Here is an 18,528-nt window from a genome sequence, read left to right on the forward strand (position 1 = left end):
CGATTCCCCCTCGATGTTAAAATAGTTAGTCAAAACTTGACTAAATATAAAAACAAACACAACTACTAAAAAGACAAAGATGAAACTTAAAAATCAACAATATCAAAACAAACTAACCATAACAAAAAAATACAACCAAATGATCCATTTAATTTGAAGACCAAACATGCAAAATATCAACATCTAAACTTTCCATCTGAAACCAACACGAATAAAAATCAGCCTCTCAAAATCAAACTGTAAAATTGTGAAAACAAAACAAAATGTGAATGTCAAAAGATCGATGAACACCAATATCAGGATCGTCTTACACTTAATACAGCTGCACGGAGACTTGCAAACACAGAGGACCCTATGGAACGTGCAATCTGAGGGGGGGGGGGGGGGGGGGGGGGGAGGGGGGGGGGGTGGTGTGATGAGGAAGAAAGTCAAAGTTTTAAATGTTATGCAGTACCATTTCTGTAAATAGCAGACTCGTACCCCTTCACCTTTAATCTTGATCATCCACACAAATGTGGGAAACTGGGCCTTTAAAATTAGGTTTGTAAGCGTTCCCTTCCCATAACTTTTAAAATGTTAACGAATTTTAGACCCACCTGTTAAAATAACAAACAACATAAAATTGTAAAATACACTGCCTTGTGGGCACTTTAGAATATATATATACATTTGTACACATTGGTCGCAGCTGCCGGACATGCAACTGGCAACAAAAGAAAGGTGTCTTAACTGACAGCAAAAGCTTGATGCAGAGCACATTTTGTGCTTTTATTAATGGGCAACTAGCTTGAAAGGAGAAACAAAGTTTAAGATCTGACCTGGGTTCACTAAAGGCAGAGTATCTGTGAAAATGAAAAGACGTAAAAACACATTTTCTATCTGAGTGCCAATCAAAATGGTGCACACACAACATCAACAGCATAATAGTAATACCGATCACAGGATGGAAAAAAAGATTGAGGGGACCTAGTTGATTGAAACTAGGGATTGTGCCGGAGCAGGGGTGTGAGTGGGAAGTGGGTGTCACAATACCTACCTCTAACTCACAACGAATAAACAAAGGCACTACACAATGACGGATGCACAGATCTGTTCTCGAAGATCCAAGTGACGGGTGGTGCAATCATCAAGACTGACAATTAAGCCACTGACCTTAAGAGGTCGGTCGCACTAAAATTCACAGCTGCTGGAAAAACAGTGCAGGACATAAAACCAATAAGAGCTGGAAGAAGGTTTCTCTGGAACAAGGATTTTCTTGACACTGAGAATGAAACAGCACAGGATTACAACGTCAAGGTTACCTGTCCTAGCGTGAGGTCGGGGGGTCACTGACTTTGCAACACCTGTTTAGATCAGGCAAGAAGCACTCTTAAAGAAGCATGTCCATGCTGCAAAATAATGTTGGTTTACATGGAAATGTGTCCCCAATACCACTGATGCACACATATCCTTTCACCCATAAACCTTTGCTGTTAACTCCAATTCTATGCCAAAGGACAAAGTGTAATCACTACCTTCTAAATTTCAATTTTAAACACAAACAACAACAAAAAACACAATTAAAGCTTACCGCTATCGTCATTATCTGTCAGCAGCTCCTGAGTATCGACACGGGGACGGTTCTTACTGCGGAAGCTCAGGCGAGACACGGGGCGAGGGTAGCGGCCATCTGCAAAGAAATGGATGGGATGGTTTATTCAATCGACAAATCCCTGCACACGCAAAACCTGTAACATGCATTCTACATTTATGTTTATATTTCTTTTCTCCTTCACACTCCTTCACATGGGGCTTTAATAGATGATGTTCTGAAATAACTCTGTTGGGTTTGTAAGGGTTGTGAACGAGTGAACACTCTTGCTTTTGTTGAGGCAAACTTATTCACAGGACATTAAACGCCAGTCATTCGTGAGGGGTGTGTCTCCACACGAGCTCCTTGTCCATGTGGTTCTGACACACCTCTCGCTAATGATTGGCCTATAATGTCACCAGTGAAAGTTTGCCTCAATAAAAGCAAGAGTTTCAAGCCATTACAAAGAAACAATGCCAAAGGTTTCAAAAAGATTGTCGGTTTTTTCACTGTTGAAACAACAAATGTTGAAAATTGCTGTGTCCGTTTGTTAGTGGGTGGGAGGAATGGGTGTACGTACATGGGCCTACATGTGTTTGTGTGTGTTTGGGATGGGTGTGTGGTTTTCTTTTCATTGATGTTTGTGTTTCTTATGAGACCATGTGTACTAGTAAAAATCTACTTTACCACCAAGAAAACTTACTCTCTGAAATTTCTTCCAGTTTGTTTCGCTTTTTCTCTTCGTCTTCAGTTATGTCGTTGTCCTCTGTGACCCTCAGGAACACCTGAAGAGAACAATCAGAATAAACCATGTAAAGTCAAACCTAGACCTAGATAGAACAATCAGAATAATCGATGTAAAGTCAAACCTAGACCTAGAGAGAACAATCAAAATAAACCATGTAAAGTCAAACTTAGAACAAGAGAGAACAATCAAAATAAACCATGTAAAGTCAAACCTAGACCTAGATAGAACAATCAGAATAATCGATGTAAAGTCAAACCTAGACCTGGAGAGAACAATCAAAATAAACCATGTAAAGTCAAACTTAGAACAAGAGAGAACAATCAAAATAAACCATGTAAAGTCAAACTTAGAACAAGAGAGAACAATCATAATAAACCATGTAAAGTCAAACCTAGACCTGGAGAGAACAATCAAAATAAACCATGTAAAGTCAAACCTAGACCAAGAGAGAAGAATCAAAATAAACCATGTAAAGTCAAACCTAGACCTGGAGAGAACAATCAAAATAAACCATGTAAAGTCAAACCTAGACCAAGAGAGAACAATCAAAATAAACCATGTAAAGTCAAACTTAGAACAAGAGAGAACAATCATAATAAACCATGTAAAGTCAAACCTAGACCTGGAGAGAACAATCAAAATAAACCATGTAAAGTCAAACTTAGAACAAGAGAGAACAATCATAATAAACCATGTAAAGTCAAACCTAGACCTGGAGAGAACAATCAAAATAAACCATGTAAAGTCAAACCTAGACCAAGAGAGAACAATCAAAATAAACCATGTTATGTCAAACCTAGACCTGGAGAGAACAATCAAAATAAACCATGTAAAGTCAAACCTAGACCAAGAGAGAACAATCAAAATAAACCATGTAAAGTCAAACCTAGACCAAGAGAGAACAATCAAAATAAACCATGTTATGTCAAACCTAGACCAAGAGAGAACAATCATAATAAACCATGTAAAGTCAAACCTAGACCAATTTTTGTTTGTTTGTTTGTTTGCTTAACGCCCAGCCGACCACAAAGGGCCATATCAGGGCGGTGCTGCTTTGACATATAACGTGCGCCACACACAAGACAGAAGTCGCAGCACAGGCTTCATGTCTCACCCAGTCACATTATTCTGACACCGGACCAACCAGTCCTAGCACTAACCCCATAATGCCAGACGCCAGGCGGAGCAGCCACTAGATTGCCAATTTTAAAGTCTTAGGTATGACCTGGCCGGGGTTCGAACCCACGACCTCCCGATCACGGGGCGGACGCCTTACCACTAGGCCAACCGTGCCGGTCCCTTTTGGGTCGGTCCCTTGGGAGGTCATTATAGACAGGAACAAGAAGAGCAAACGCTCGATCGAGTCACTTTCGCAGTTCTGAATATTATATGAGGCATCAGATGGACAGGAAGAAATTGCTATTCACAACACAATGAGTCACGTTCACATAAAATTTGAGCCCGGTCACTTTTATAGTTTCCGAGAAAAGCCCAACGTTAAGTTGTGTGTTGCCGAACAGAAAAGGCTAGTTATCTCCCTTGTTTTTCTGATAACGTTCGTAAAAGGCTACAGATGTAAATACTTTGATGTAAAGAATAATCCTACAAAGTTTCAATCACATCCGATGAACTTTGTCAAAGATATAAAATGTCTAATTTTTCCTTTGACGCTGACCTGTGACCTTGAAAAAGGTCAAAGGTCAACGAAACCATCGTTAAAGTGTAGAGGTCATTGGAGGTCACGACTAAACAAAATATGAGCCCGATCGCTTTGATAGTTTCCGAGAAAAGTCCAACGTTAAGGTGGTGTCTACGGACGGCCGGCCGGCCGGACAGACTAACACTGACCGATTACATAGAGTCACTTTTTCTCAAGTGACTCAAAAAAGCTCACCTCTTCCAGACTGGTATCAGAAACGCCATAACTGGAGATGCCGAGAATGTCGTGGACTTTTTCTAGCTCGGCAAACATGGCGGTCATCTGTCCCGACTTGGCTGCGGCCTCTGGCATCTGGAAACACACCTCCATACTGTTGTCTTCCACCAGGCGGGCTTCCGGTACGAACTTGTCGATGAATGCCTTCAGGCGGGTTATGGAGAAGCCTGGGCAGAAAGCAGTGAATGATGTGTACATTTTGTGTTGAATAACTAGTGTTGTACAGAGGAACCTCCCCTTTAAGACCACTAACATTCTAAGAAAATCAGGGCTGAGAGAGAGATATTCTTAAAAGCGAGGTAAATGCAGCAAAGTTATGGGCAGAAATATTTGTAACAAGAAGGGCAAAGCCCATACGACTCACATGCTTGACCTTTACATGACCTTGACCTTCAGCTAAACCTAGCAATGACATCATACACTAAGAACTGCTTTACACATTTTTCCTACCAAAATACATGTGACCTTGACCCAAGGTCAAGGTCATCCAAGGTCATGCAACACAAAGCTGTTAATTCAAGACATAGGAAGTACAATGGTGCTTATTGGCTCTTTCTACCATGAGATATGGTCACTTTTAGTGGTTCACTACCTTATTTTGGTCACATTTCATAAGGGTCAAAGTGACCTTGACCTTGATCATATGTGACCAAATGTGTCTCATGATGAAAGCATAACATGTGCCCCACATAATTTTTAAGTTTGAAACAGTTATCTTCCACAGTTCAGGGTCAAGGTCACTTCAAAATATGTATACAATCCAACTTTGAAGAGCTCCTGTGACCTTGACCTTGAAGCAAGGTAAACCAAACTGGTATCAAAAGATGGGGCTTACTTTGCCCTATATATCATATATAGTTGAGGTATTAAATCTCAAAAACTTCAGAGAAAATGGGAAAAATAGCTGTTTTTTAGACAACATTTATGGCCCCTGCGACCTTGACCTTGAAGCAAGGTCAAGATGCTATGTATGTTTTTTGGGGCCTTGTCATCATACACCATCTTGCCAAATTTGGTACTGATAGACTGAATAGTGTCCAAGAAATATCCAACGTTAAGTTTTCCGGACGGACGGACGGACGCCGGGACGGACGGACGGACGGACGGACGACTCGGGTGAGTACATAGACTCACTTTTGCTTCGCATGTGAGTCAAAAAAGGGGGAAGTCTTAGAGCGGGGATTCTTGTTGCAAATGTATTGCTGCTGCGTTGTGGTTAATGACACATTTTGTCCAATGAGAAAAGGGTCATCAATGGTGTTGTGCTCTTGAGAACATGACTGCAAAATTCTGTCAAGGCCCAGACCTTTGATAAAAAAAAATGATTGCAGTGTAAAAACTTTGACCTATGAAAGCAAAATGTAATCGGACTCTGTCTTCCCTCCACAACGTATGATAGAAAATCTGACCATATGAATCAGCCATTTGCGGCAGTTAATCGGACTATGACCGATGTCCGACGCCAAACGACATCCCCGAGACCTTGCTTGTTCAGCGTTTCTGTTTATAACGTCTGTAATTTTATCCCAATTTTAATACTCCCTCCCTTTTGAGACCTGAATTTTTCCAAACTTTAGAGTTTTTAAATGGGGGGTTCTAGTCTGTACTTTTGTGTTGTTGATGCGAGTGGTAGAGAAATAAAACCTTACCAGGTATCATGTTCTCGGCAGTGAGTGGGGGAGAATCGGATCCATTGCTGCAGTCCTCATAGCCCTCATCGTCAAAGGCCGGCTGTACAACACAATTATAAGTCATACGGTTAGTGGATATCCATGTCCTGTACAGCATGTGCTAAACATGATACTATAGCATTACTAAACATACATCCATTATAAGGATGTTAAAAAGGACCTGAGCGCTTTATTTTCACAAAATGAGTCTAACTGTGAAGAAACTATGCACTCTATTCCACCTTATCATGCATCAGTGCACCCACCATCAAAAAGTAAGTATGCACAAAAGCTTAACCCCTGCATCAGTGAAGCCACAAATACCCTTGTTTTAGTAAAACCAACAGTTTAATCTCACGTACTGTGCCATATTTCACCAATATAACATCCCAGGAGTCGGCTGGGATCAACACCCACAATTTCCTTTTTCATTGTTTGATCTGGATCCCAACCAATGACACTCAATTGCTCAGTTTTCACAGCCTGAACAAAACTCTGACCCTGCGATCATCACTAACTAATTCAACATCTTATTGGCAAGTAACAATACATTTACACGAAAATCATAGGAGAAAACGCAGTGTGCGACTGGCATTGCAACTTATTCTGAGAAAACAATCCAAATGCAACTCACATGTTTACTGAACAATTTCTCAACAATGAACACCGTTTTACTTTTCCAGGCATGGGAATTGAAAATTGTAAAAAAGGCTGAACATTTATAACTGAAGACGCGAAGCGTCAATTCGACGGCGCGAAGCGCCTAGTCTTACTAGGGGGGTCCGGGGGCACGCCCCCCCCCCCCCCCCCCGGACAAAAATGTCTCCAAAGAACCCAGATGGTGCAATCTGGTGTCATCTGAGCTCCAAGTTTGCCATTAAATTCTGTTTTTAGAATCAGAGTTTTTAGTACCAATTTATGCTTTTTTGAAGAAAAAAAATATATACATGTATTATATGGTTTAAATTTATTTAAAAAATTGATCTGTTGAGACAAACAGGAAAATGTTACTTGTAACACAATCGGTGCAATCTGGTTTACTTTCAAACATAAAAGTTCAAGTAACTGAGGCGGGCGATAGCAGTGCATGAACAAAGTACAGAAAGTTTTCGCGGGCTTTTGCGCAAAGGCAAAAATAACCAGTGCTTTTTGTGTGTGCCTCCCCCCTTTATTTTTTCGGCGGACACTTTTGCTTTTTCGGCGGAACAAAAAACAAATTCGGCGGAAATCCGCCGTTCGGCGGACAATTCCCATGCCTGTTTTCTTTTAAGGGGGGGGGGGGGGGGGGGGGGGTGGGGGGGAGTGAGAACTAATCAAAATCAGCTCTCAACTCGCATCAACATATATTACAGAGTTAAATACCAAAAACAAAACAATTAACAAAATGTCAAACAACAGACTCACTGTAAGTAGACTTCAGGGGTGAGGTGCACAGAGTGCAAGTAGGTACCACCCAAACAGTTGAGATTCGTTGAAAACACAAAAACTCTAAATTTCAACCAACCCAACACCTGAGATGGATCCCACCGGGTTGGTAACTTTTTTGTGCACCTCAGCCCAGCTGACAAGCTTATTTCATGTCGGTTTGCATGGATACACACTCACCATCAATCACACAAACAAACATGTCTATCAACCACAGTTTCTTAATACCTTCACGTCCACAGTGGTACGAGTGCTTCCAGCAGTGCTGGGGCGATCTCCGAGCAGCGTCTCATCATAAAGCTCCGACAACAAGAACGGCTTCTTGGTTTCCTTCTCGTTCAAGTCCACAGCAGACGCGGAGGCGCCACCAGTCTCGCTGCGAACCAAGGTAAGGTAGTAACCACTGCCGAAGCGATTCTTCAGATACAGGCCGGATCCGATAGAGCACAGTCGGCCGTGGGAGATGATGGCTATGCGGTCGCCCAGAACGTCGGCTTCATCCATGTGGTGGGTCGACAGAATGATGGTGCGTCCTGGAGGATAGACAGTTGTGTGAGTGTCAGAGTACAAATTAAAGTAAAAAAAGAAAAGCATGTGCGCACACGTGTGTGTATGCACACACATGCACGCAGGCACACACTAACACAACTTACACACAAGAAAACACACACACATCTATACAGTGTGCACAAGAGATATTAAACTCTGTACCTGCCCTTGCTCCCACAGCCCACAAAAACATCCAATTTTGCCCCCGAAGAAACACACACCTGGAAACAAATTATATATCAAGCGCATGTTTACAAATCAGAAGTAAAACATCAAACAAATAAACTTCAAAATACTGAACAACTTTACTTCGAATACCAATCGCCTGAATAAGAAACTCTCACCTTTTCTCAGTTTGAGCAGCAGTTCCCAGATGGAGCGTCGTGCGTAGGGGTCGACTCCAGCGGTCGGCTCATCCAGAATGACCGTGCGAGAGCCGCCCACAAAAGCGATCGCCACGGACAGCTTGCGCTTCATGCCACCTGAGGAATGACAACATGCATGTAAAACAGACATCCACAATGGCAGTGCCAGACCCACCCATAAAGGTCATACACACACACACGCATGCACACACTACACCAAGGTCACAAACAAATAACAGGACTAGCATGTTTCAATGCATTCAGATTCAGATTAAAATTCCAGCCCACAAGCACAACTGGACACTTTTCCAACCAGATCTTCGTAGAAAATAAAGCAAATTCCACTAACAGGTAGGGCTACTAACCAGAAAGGTTGCGTGACTGCTCCTTGCGTTTGTGCGGCAGACCAACATCCTTGATCATCTTGTTCATCTCTTCCTTCACCTCCTTCTTGGTCATGCCCTTCAGGCTGGCATAGAACCAGATGTGTTCTTCCACCGTCAACCTGCACGCAGACATACCTCATGTTTTAAAACCATTTCACTGCTGGGAAAACACAAACGAGTAAACCAGATTTAAAAGAAAATGAGTTCATTGCAAAACTTGATGAATAGAACTTTCTTGGGTAAGTAAAGTCCGATTGCTATTTAGTTGATTTTTTCCCCACCTTATGCTGTTTTGTGAAAGATGACCCTCGCACTTCGCACTCCCTTCGCTTCATACAACACACCCCCCCCCCCCCCCCCAATCCATCTCAACCCGTATCATATTGCTCTTCTCAATTCTCAAACACGAACCCCTTTCACAGAAGTAAATTCTGTAAGCTGCAATATAAGATTATCGTTTCATCTTTTCTCTCTTCCCCCTCAAGAAGACACACACACACACACACACACACACACACACACACTACAACATGCACTCACAGATCAAAGAGAACGTTATGCTGAGGACACATGCCGAGTGAGCGGCGGATCTCGTCAGTGTCGGTCTGAATGTCCTTGCCATAGATGTAGGCTGTGCCACTGGTAGGCGGGAACAGGCCTGTGAGGATCGACCTGTTGACACATACATGTAAAATGGAATGGCTGTGCTACAGTAGAACACTGGAACCCCCTGTTTAAGACCTCCCGATTTAAGACTTAAGACCTGATTTTCTCAGATTTGTGGGGATTTTCCACCTTCAAGGCCTAAACAAATCTGAGAAAATCACGTCTTACACGTGAGGAGTCTTAAAAAGGGAGGTAAATTTGCAGACGCTATGAACAGAACATTTGACAAAATAAGGTCTAATAGAGGGATCGATGGTTGGTTTAATGCTGAGGTTTCTTGTCTCAAGAACCTGAAGGGTCGTATGAGACCAAGTCAGCATCAACCTTATTATCTGTTTTGTTCTCGGCCAACAATTAACAAGTTTCACCTCAAGGAGAAGAAGTCTTAAGTACGGGGGATAAAGAAGGGTTCCACTGTAATAGAACTACAAAACAAAAAGAGAAAGGAGGAAGCATAAAAACACCCAAGGGGTGTATCATGTAAAATGGATACAGGGCAAGACATACATTACAGGAATGAAGAAGGACAGACACAGACCAGTCATCAATGAAAACAAAACAAGAAGGGCAAAGCCCATACGACTCACATGCTTGACCTTGACCTTTACATGACCTTGACCTTCAGGGCCAAGGTCAAATAACTAAACCTAGCAATGACATCATACACTAAGAACTGCTTTACACATTTTCCTACCAAAATACCAAGGTCAAGGTCATCCAAGGTCATGCAACACAAAGCTGTTAATTCAAGACATAGGAAGTACAATGGTGCTTATTGGCTCTTTCTACCATGAGATATGGTCACTTTTAGTGGTTCACTACCTTATTTTGGTCACATTTCATAAGGGTCAAAGTGACCTTGACCTTGATCATATGTGACCAAATGTGTCTCATGATGAAAGCATAACATGTGCCCCACATAATTTTTAAGTTTGAAACAGTTATCTTCCATAGTTCAGGGTCAAGGTCACTTCAAAATATGTATACAATCCAACTTTAAAGGACCCTTGCGACCTTGACCATGAAGCAAGGTCAACCAAACTGGTGTCCAAAGATAGGGCTTACATTGCCCTGTATAGCATACATAGCTAAGGTTGCCATTCTCGATAACTTCAGAAAAAAATGCGAAAATGTGAAAAATGGTCGTTTTTAAGACAACAATTACGGCCCCTGTGACCTTGAACTTGAAGTGAGGTCAAGTTGCCGCACATGTTTTTTGAGATCTTGTAACCATACACCATCAGGCCACATCAGGTGTTGATAGACTTAATAGTGTCCAAGAAATATCCAACGTTAAAGTTTTCCGGACGGACGGACGGACGGACGGACGGACGGGCGGACGACTCGGGTGAGTACATAGACTCACTTTTGCTTCGCATGTGAGTCAAAAACTTGGAGAGAAAAAAGTAAGTGTGTGTGTGTGTGTGTGTGTGTGTGTGTGTGTGTGTGTGTGTGTTTGTGTATGTGCGTGCCTGCATGCGTCCAGGCGTGTGTATGCAAACATTTTTGCTTATGTGGCTACATGCACCGGACATTGACATGTCAGTGTAATTGATCTGTTTGTGAGTGCAAGCACGCCCATCCTAAAAACAAATACAAAACAAAGCAACTGATCACATACACACACACACACAGCAGAAATATCAAGACAAGCACACTTCACTCACATGGTGGTGGTTTTGCCAGCACCGTTGTGCCCCAGGAAGGAAGTTATCTGCCCCTCATAGAAGTTGATGGTCAGCCCATCGACTGCCAGCTTCTTTCCCGTATTGTACACCTTACGCAGGTTACGCACAGCCACCCCCACGGTGTGATCCTTGGGTTCATCTTCCATGTTTTGATTGTCCTCTGGCAGATACAAACATAAGAGGCATGTCAACCGGAAAGAACGAGAGGATCGGAATTCAATAAAGAAACAGCTCAAAGCAAATTGTAGCTGCTGTGAAACCTCCTACTTGTAGCTACTAGATTCTCTGTGGTGTTTTGGGATAGAACCACATTTTGAGGAAACAAAGATGACGGTTTTGTACTTTGGACTTCAACCATTTACCCCCATGGCATGAAAAGTAACTCTGTCAATTTCAAACTTGAAACATTTGTTGAAAAGTAACTACTGCAAGTTTTCCAAAAATATAAATGCTTAACCATCGCAGGAAACCAGTAGAAATGGAAACAGATATGCGACATAAGTATCATTGTGTATGGCAGATGTTTCAGGAATCTGCATTTTGGAGCTCGAACAGCGTGGTATTGGGCACTGAGGGGAAAAAATGAAACGATGTTGATGTTTTTTTCTCCATTTTCCAAAGAAATATGACATGTTCTTTGCTTAAAAAGCAGACCCAGAACAACAAGAAAGCACATACTGTAGATCTCATTGAGGTCACACTCCATGTCGACCCTGTTGCCAGAGGAACCGTCAGCCTTGTAACCGCACCAGTAGGCTTTCTGGATGGGGAAGTACCACTTGCGCGGCATTCCGTACTGGCCTGCAATCACACATCACATTCGCTTATTTACATGATTCAGAACTCGGCAAAATACTGTCAGAGCTCTATTTTAAGACCCCACAATGTAAGACTTCCTTCTTTTTCAGACCCTGCTTTCTCAGATGATTTGTTAATAGCCTCTGTAATATTACCTTCATTTCAAAACTCCCTTTTACAGAGCTGATTTTTTCCGATTTTTGAATGACCTAAAAGGGGCTTCCACTGGTTTTTCATACCTTATCTATAAAACATACAATTACTTGTCCCAAATCCTGTTCAGCTCTAGAGAATGAGTCCACAAGATAAATCCTTCTAAAAACATCACCTTGCATATGACACAAAGATTTATAGGTCCACGTTTTCTGGCTTTGTCCGCTCAGTGGAAAAATTGATGGTCAGAAGACCTCCACATGTTAAAACTATCAAAAAGTCGCCTAGCCAGTGATCAGACCAATGTGTCAGATAAAAAAAACTGCGTCAGTGGCCAAAGACTGAGCGAAGCTGATAACAATACTGGTGGATAGATCCATGCGAATGAATTGGACCCGCACACTATTCCTTTAATCTACAGGCAACCGTCAAATTCTCACCTGGGAAGACAGCCTCAATGTACCAGGTGAAGCTCAGGTAGATGATGGCGTCAATGATCATCATGCCAATGCATTTTAGCAGGCTGAAGGTGTCTTCAGGCACAGGGCTATCTGCTATGTTGCTCCACTGGGCCCCGATGGCCTGCTCTTCGTAGCGAGACAGGTACGAACAGCCAAACCCAAAGGCTATGTTGGATGACAGGCACTGAAAATGTAAGACATGTTATCAATGAAAAATGGAATAAAAGGTGTTAATGAGAGTGAGCAAACACCTCAAAATACAGAAATGTGCACACACACACACACACACACACACACACACACACACACACAAATACTCGCTCTCACACACATAGACACACACACAGACAGAAGAAACAAAACCCCAAAATTACATTAGTCTAAATCTGAAAACTTCAACTTTCCCAAACCTCTTGTATACATAGAGAATACTACATGGCTTGCTGTGTCGTACCAGATTTACACGAGTTGTTTTTTTAAATATTGAACTGCGAGCGAAAGCGAGCTGTTCACTATTTGAAAAAGCAACGAGTGTAAATCTGGTACGACACAGCAAGCCATGTAGTATTCTGTTTATCCTACATACTGTACTTACGTGTATTTTACTGAAAATGTCTTGCAGACGAGGCAACTAAATTGAAGACGCTTGTTTTGGAACCTCGATCTCTTCTAAAGCCTCGTGCAATCTATTACGTCAAAGCAAAGAAACGTCACTCTGAAAGTGTGGCGTGACGTGTTAGTTCTAAAGATTCATCGAGGGTAATTAGCGAGCGCAATTTTTGTTTCTATAATGACGTTTGTCTCGGTGACTTTGGCATCAGAAGCAGTGGAAAAACAGGTCCCTGCCAGACTTGCTTGACATGACCTCATTTACATGATATACACACGTGTGATTTGAACGATAATTATCTCACGTGTGTCTCTCTCACGTATGTAGGATAAACACAAATAAATTTGACATTGCCTTCTCAACAACACAGGTATAAGCACACCATACAGTGGAACCTGTCTATAACGACCCCCCCAAGGGACCGACCAAAAGTGGTCGTTATAGAATGGTGGTCGTTATGAGAAGGTAAATCACAGAGAAAAATAGACCTATCAGGTATCCTTTGGGGTTTTCAATTTAGACAGGTGATTGTTTTCAAGTGGTGGTCGCCGAGGCAAGTTGGACTGTAATTAACAAAACAGCAAATACACATCGACAGCAATAAACTCCTCACAGAGAGCATCTTGAGGGAGGTGGAGGTGTACTCCTCAAACTGCACGAGCTGTGTGTAGGGCAGGTAGAGGATGAAGTAGATGAATCCTCCGCACACGGCCGCCAGATTCGCTCTGCTGAAGAAGACGCTGATGAGGAAGCACTGGGAGATGGTGGAGACAGTGAACGCCAGCATGAAGACAAATATCACTGACGGATCCGAGTATTCCAGCACTTTTCCACCCTGTGCACAAAAGAAAAGGAGAATAGATTTCACACAAACCCAAGTATACACAAACATAGATGTGACACAAGATCTCTCTCACACACACACACACACACACACACACACACACACACACACACACACACACACACACACACACACAAACACACACACAAACACATGCACGCCCACACACACCCACAAAACCACAAATATAAACATATTCTACATACATAAAAAGCAAATAAGCCTACAAAACCGCTCCAGTCCAACCATATTCCGCGTACACAATCATTACTTCCATCCCCATTTTGAAATATCGCAACAACAGACTTCCAGATATATAACACGATCATATGTGTTCTCTGTTTGCATGTTTGTCCAGTGTCTTGTCCCCACATAAAGCATATTAACTCTACCTGTCCCAAGATAGGCCAAATGGTTCTAAGAGGACGTTAAAACTAATTATCATCATCATCAACTCACAAAACCTCCAGCCTTGCCCACCTTGAGTATGATGCAGAAGAGGATGATGGTGATGACCATCAGGATGAGGGCGTTGATGAACCAGGCCAGCCAGTGCACCCCGTTGCCCAGCCCCATGATCTTCATCACCTCCTTCAGACGCATCTCCTTCTCGTACACAATGCCCTTCACGATCATCGCCACCGAGTAGATCCACGAGATCACCATGAACAGCGGCAAGCTTCGCGAGATGGCAAACACAAACCTGCAAGGCAAAGGATGGAATTTATAGGTCTTGTGATGTCAAAGGCCTTTGTCGCTACACTGTCACTACAAGGCAATGAACAGCTACAGAATCATATTGTTATTGTTGAATGTACCTCTGTTAAGACTTGAAGGGCCTGAGTTGGTACAGTCGAGAAGGTGACTGTCATCGAAATGGGAAGGTTATGTGTTCGACAATTTTCAATCATCCCTCCATATAGGCAGCCATACTGTGTCTTTGGAGGAGTTACCGAGTCATTGTATCAGGTTTCCCTGTGTGGATTTTCTAAGTGAAGACTCATTATAGTGTCTCTCCTACCTTCATATGCACAGCACGCACCAAGATCAATATGCACGTAAAAGATCAAACACTTGCTTATCCATGCTCAAAGGTATGCATGACAACCAGGAGGACAAATGCACGTAAAATACAGTGCTTTCACAATCCCTTTAAGACAGCAAGCTCACAGGGAAAAAACAATCGCATCCAATAATTACAGTTGAACTTGCCCCAGGGACCGCCTCTCGGTCACGACCACCTGACAATTAAGACCACCCCAAAAGATCCCAGACGACATTCCCCACCCCCCCCCCTATTTGTTGGCCATTATGACCACCCCAAAAGATCCCAGACAACATTTTCCCCCCTATTTGTTGCCCATTATGACCACCCCAAAAGATCCCAGACAACATATTTGTTGCCCATTATGACCACCCCAAAAGATCCCAGACAACATATTTGTTGCCCATTATGACCACCCCAAAAGATCTCAGACAACATTTCCCCCCCTATTTGTTTCCCATTATGACCACCCCAAAAGATCCCAGACAACATTTTCCCCCCCTATTTGTTGCCCATTATGACCACCCACAAGGATCCCCAAAGAGATTTTCCCCATATAATGCACCTTTCCATAGCAACCGATTGTCTATAATGACCACTTTTGGGCGGTCTCTTGGGTGGTGGTTAAAGACAGGAAACACGGAAATGGTAGGGACGCAAGAAGGGTTCATGAACCAACCTGTCATAGATCCAGCAGGGGTAGGGGAACTGCTGCACCACCACCCCCTCCTCCTGCGTGATGTTGGCCTGAAGGCGGATGATGGAATGGTCGACCATGTCCTGCAGGTAAGCGAAGCCGTACGTGGTGTACTTGGTGTCAATCACCGAGCGACCGCGCGGACCAGGCCTCCAGTATCTGCAAGTTGACACACATTTCTCTCAGACAGTATTCAGAGTGCATCCAGAGGACAGAAACAAGATACGAATACAACATGATAACAATGAAAGTGTGCTCACCAGAAGCTAACAGCAACAAGAACAATAAATGGAACGGTTTTGACTAGCGTTTTCATCAACAAAATAAGAAGAAGAAAAAACACAATAAAGTAAAAAGAAGAGTACCGTACTTTCCGGGTGACAAGGCGCTTCGTTATCTAAGACGCACCCCCTTCTTTTTAAAAAAAATTGTAATCCAGTCACCCATTGGACGCAGGGGGCCGATAGGGCGCACCAAAATTGAAAAAGTATACCGGTAGTCGAAGAATGAAAATAAGCCGGCGAGATCAAAGCCAGGTCCATTGTTTATAGACACTTTGCCATGAGAGGTGGTTCCTGTCATATCTGAGAGAGGAAACACTTCCTGCTTCGGGGTCAGTGACCGGTCAGTGACCGAGTTTAACAGAGTCGAACTCTGTGTGTGCGGCGAGATCAAAGACATTGTGATAGCTGGGTGGCCTTGTTTATAGACACGACCTTCTTCCCAGGGGTCAATGACCCAGTTTTTGCCATGAGAGGTGGTTCCCCTGTCATATGTGAGAGAGGAAATACTTCCTGCACCGGGTCAGTGACCGGTCAGTGACCGAGTTTAACAGAGTGGAAATAATTATGTGTGCTCTGTGTGTGCGGCCAGATCAAAGGCAGGCATTGTGATAGCAGGGTGGCTTGAGAGCTCGAGGAAACTTGGCCAGGGCAGTACCTAGTAGCTGAAACATGCATTATCACAAGTTGTTTGACTGGTACTCAGGCGGTCTCTTTGATTTTTTTCGTATTTCATACACGGATTAGACGCTTCGTTATACAAGACGCAGGGGTCGAACTCGAGGAAAAAAGTCGCGCCTTATGACCCGGAAAGTACGGTAGATAGAGAAAGAAAATGAAGAGAATATACACCGAAGAGTAATGAAATGAAGAACACAGACAGAGTCTAATGTAAACCAATCCGTTTATTTTTCTTGTTGCTGTGAGTACATTTTTCATTGTTATCTTGTTCTTTAGAAGATAAAAATGGTTACATCTACATGAGAGAAATTAGAACAAGAAACACCTGAACTGCAAAAAAAAAAAAATACAGCGATCGATTGATTGATTGATCTTTAAAACATAAGAATAGGCTTTATAGGAACACTAGATGATTACCCGCTTCGCCGGGTACCGGCTTCGCCGGGAAGAAGTAGAGCCGAATACCACGAAAGAAAGGAGATAAACGTGCAAAACACTGGAGACCTTCTAAAAATAGTAACGTGCAGTGACCTTCTAAAAATAGTAACGTAGTAACGGGAATATGGATTGACGCCACACGGAGGAAGGGAGATAATCGCGGCTGAAAACACTGGAGAAGATAAGGAAGAGTTACTAGTAGTGGATCCCGACAAAAACAAAAACAAAAAACAAAAAAAAATCGGTTCAGCGCGCACAGCGCTGCGCGCTGAGAGCACGTGTTGAAATATCTCATCGATGAGGTTGTGTCCGGGGTGTAGCTGAATACGGTGTCCAAATTTGAAATAGATCCACCGAGAACTTTGGCCGTGCATCGCGAACAGACAGACAGACAGACAGACAGACAGACAGACACTAGTCGTATATATATCTAGAAGCCTAGTCACTCAAGACTAGGGGTGAGGAAACAAAAAGTATCCATAACCATCTGCAAAAATAGAGGCGTGAAAAGAACACTGACTTGCTGCGGAGTTTCTTTGTGCTGTCCACATAGTCAGGATTCATGCGGATCTTGTATTTGATGAAGTTCGGCAGATCACTGCTTTGACTTGTTGGATCCATATCCTCAAAGACAATACCTGCACAAAAGAAAAGAAATATCAAATAGCTAGTAGTGTCGCACACTAAAAAAAAGTCAAAATGCTAGTATTCTTGTTGTTCTTGTATTTGTTTCTCTCAAAATACAATGCATTGTGGGGGTCCAATCCTTTAGAATTAAATGACAAAAAGAAATAAGTAGCTTAAAGTGATACAAAAATGGTCCCAGTAAGTTCAGGTTTGTAAACCATATTCTCTTCTTAGACTTTTTAACATTCAGTAAATCTGGCAGGAAACATAATTTTTCATATAAGGGATATCTGACTTGCTGACAATTACTTTCATCTTCATTACTGGCTGAGTGAGCCCTCACCTGAATTGATTTTTTTAAATAAGTTAGTATTACTGTATTGTATTGTATTGTACTGTACTGTATTGTAATGTTTTGTAATATATTTTATTGTATAGTACATCTAGTGTATTGTGTTTTATTGTCCAGTAAAATTGTATTCTATTGTGTTTACATTTTTTTTTATTGCATTGTATTGCATTGTCCGGTATTGTATTGTACTGTACTGTAAAGCAATCAACTAGCTACCATGCAACAATTAAGATAGACAATGTCCTCACCAGCCCAGAAGGTGTTGTTCTGAATGAGAGGTAAACTCTTGCCAAGCAGATCAGCCTCTGTGGCGTACGGCTGGAACTTGTTGAACCGGAAACACTGAAAAGCAAACAGTGGTGTGTTTAGATGCTTGAAGTTAACATCAGACTCTGGGTTTTAAAAGAGGAGCAAAATAGATTATTTTGGAAAATGACTGTCATGATCTTCAAGTGGTGTGACAGAGAAAGCGCCCCAGACATCCAGTCACACGTCAACACGGGGCCGAACGACAAACTCACTGCTTGCCAGCTTAGAA

At 42.5% G+C, this 18,528-nt stretch overlaps 1 protein-coding gene across 2 annotated transcripts in view; it reads right to left on the bottom strand.

Annotated features, from left to right (window-relative positions):
* Nucleotides 1-18,528, bottom strand: part of LOC138967373 (phospholipid-transporting ATPase ABCA1-like) — a 91,071-nt gene that overhangs the window by 38,792 nt on the left and 33,751 nt on the right. For both annotated transcript variants that reach the window (XM_070339906.1, XM_070339907.1), the window contains exons 13-28: nt 18,239-18,332; nt 17,532-17,649; nt 15,594-15,770; nt 14,350-14,572; nt 13,639-13,860; nt 12,395-12,599; nt 11,682-11,804; nt 10,983-11,163; nt 9,190-9,321; nt 8,629-8,768; nt 8,243-8,380; nt 7,578-7,882; nt 5,904-5,985; nt 4,213-4,421; nt 2,274-2,355; nt 1,571-1,669 (exon numbers count right to left, since the gene is read on the bottom strand). In XM_070339906.1, the coding sequence (XP_070196007.1) occupies nt 1,571-1,669; nt 2,274-2,355; nt 4,213-4,421; nt 5,904-5,985; nt 7,578-7,882; nt 8,243-8,380; nt 8,629-8,768; nt 9,190-9,321; nt 10,983-11,163; nt 11,682-11,804; nt 12,395-12,599; nt 13,639-13,860; nt 14,350-14,572; nt 15,594-15,770; nt 17,532-17,649; nt 18,239-18,332 (2,530 nt within the window). The remainder of the gene's footprint in view (nt 1-1,570; nt 1,670-2,273; nt 2,356-4,212; nt 4,422-5,903; nt 5,986-7,577; nt 7,883-8,242; nt 8,381-8,628; nt 8,769-9,189; nt 9,322-10,982; nt 11,164-11,681; nt 11,805-12,394; nt 12,600-13,638; nt 13,861-14,349; nt 14,573-15,593; nt 15,771-17,531; nt 17,650-18,238; nt 18,333-18,528) is intronic.

The sequence above is a fragment of the Littorina saxatilis genome, linkage group LG5 (assembly GCF_037325665.1).
Source record: "Littorina saxatilis isolate snail1 linkage group LG5, US_GU_Lsax_2.0, whole genome shotgun sequence".
NCBI lineage: Eukaryota > Metazoa > Mollusca > Gastropoda > Littorinimorpha > Littorinidae > Littorina > Littorina saxatilis.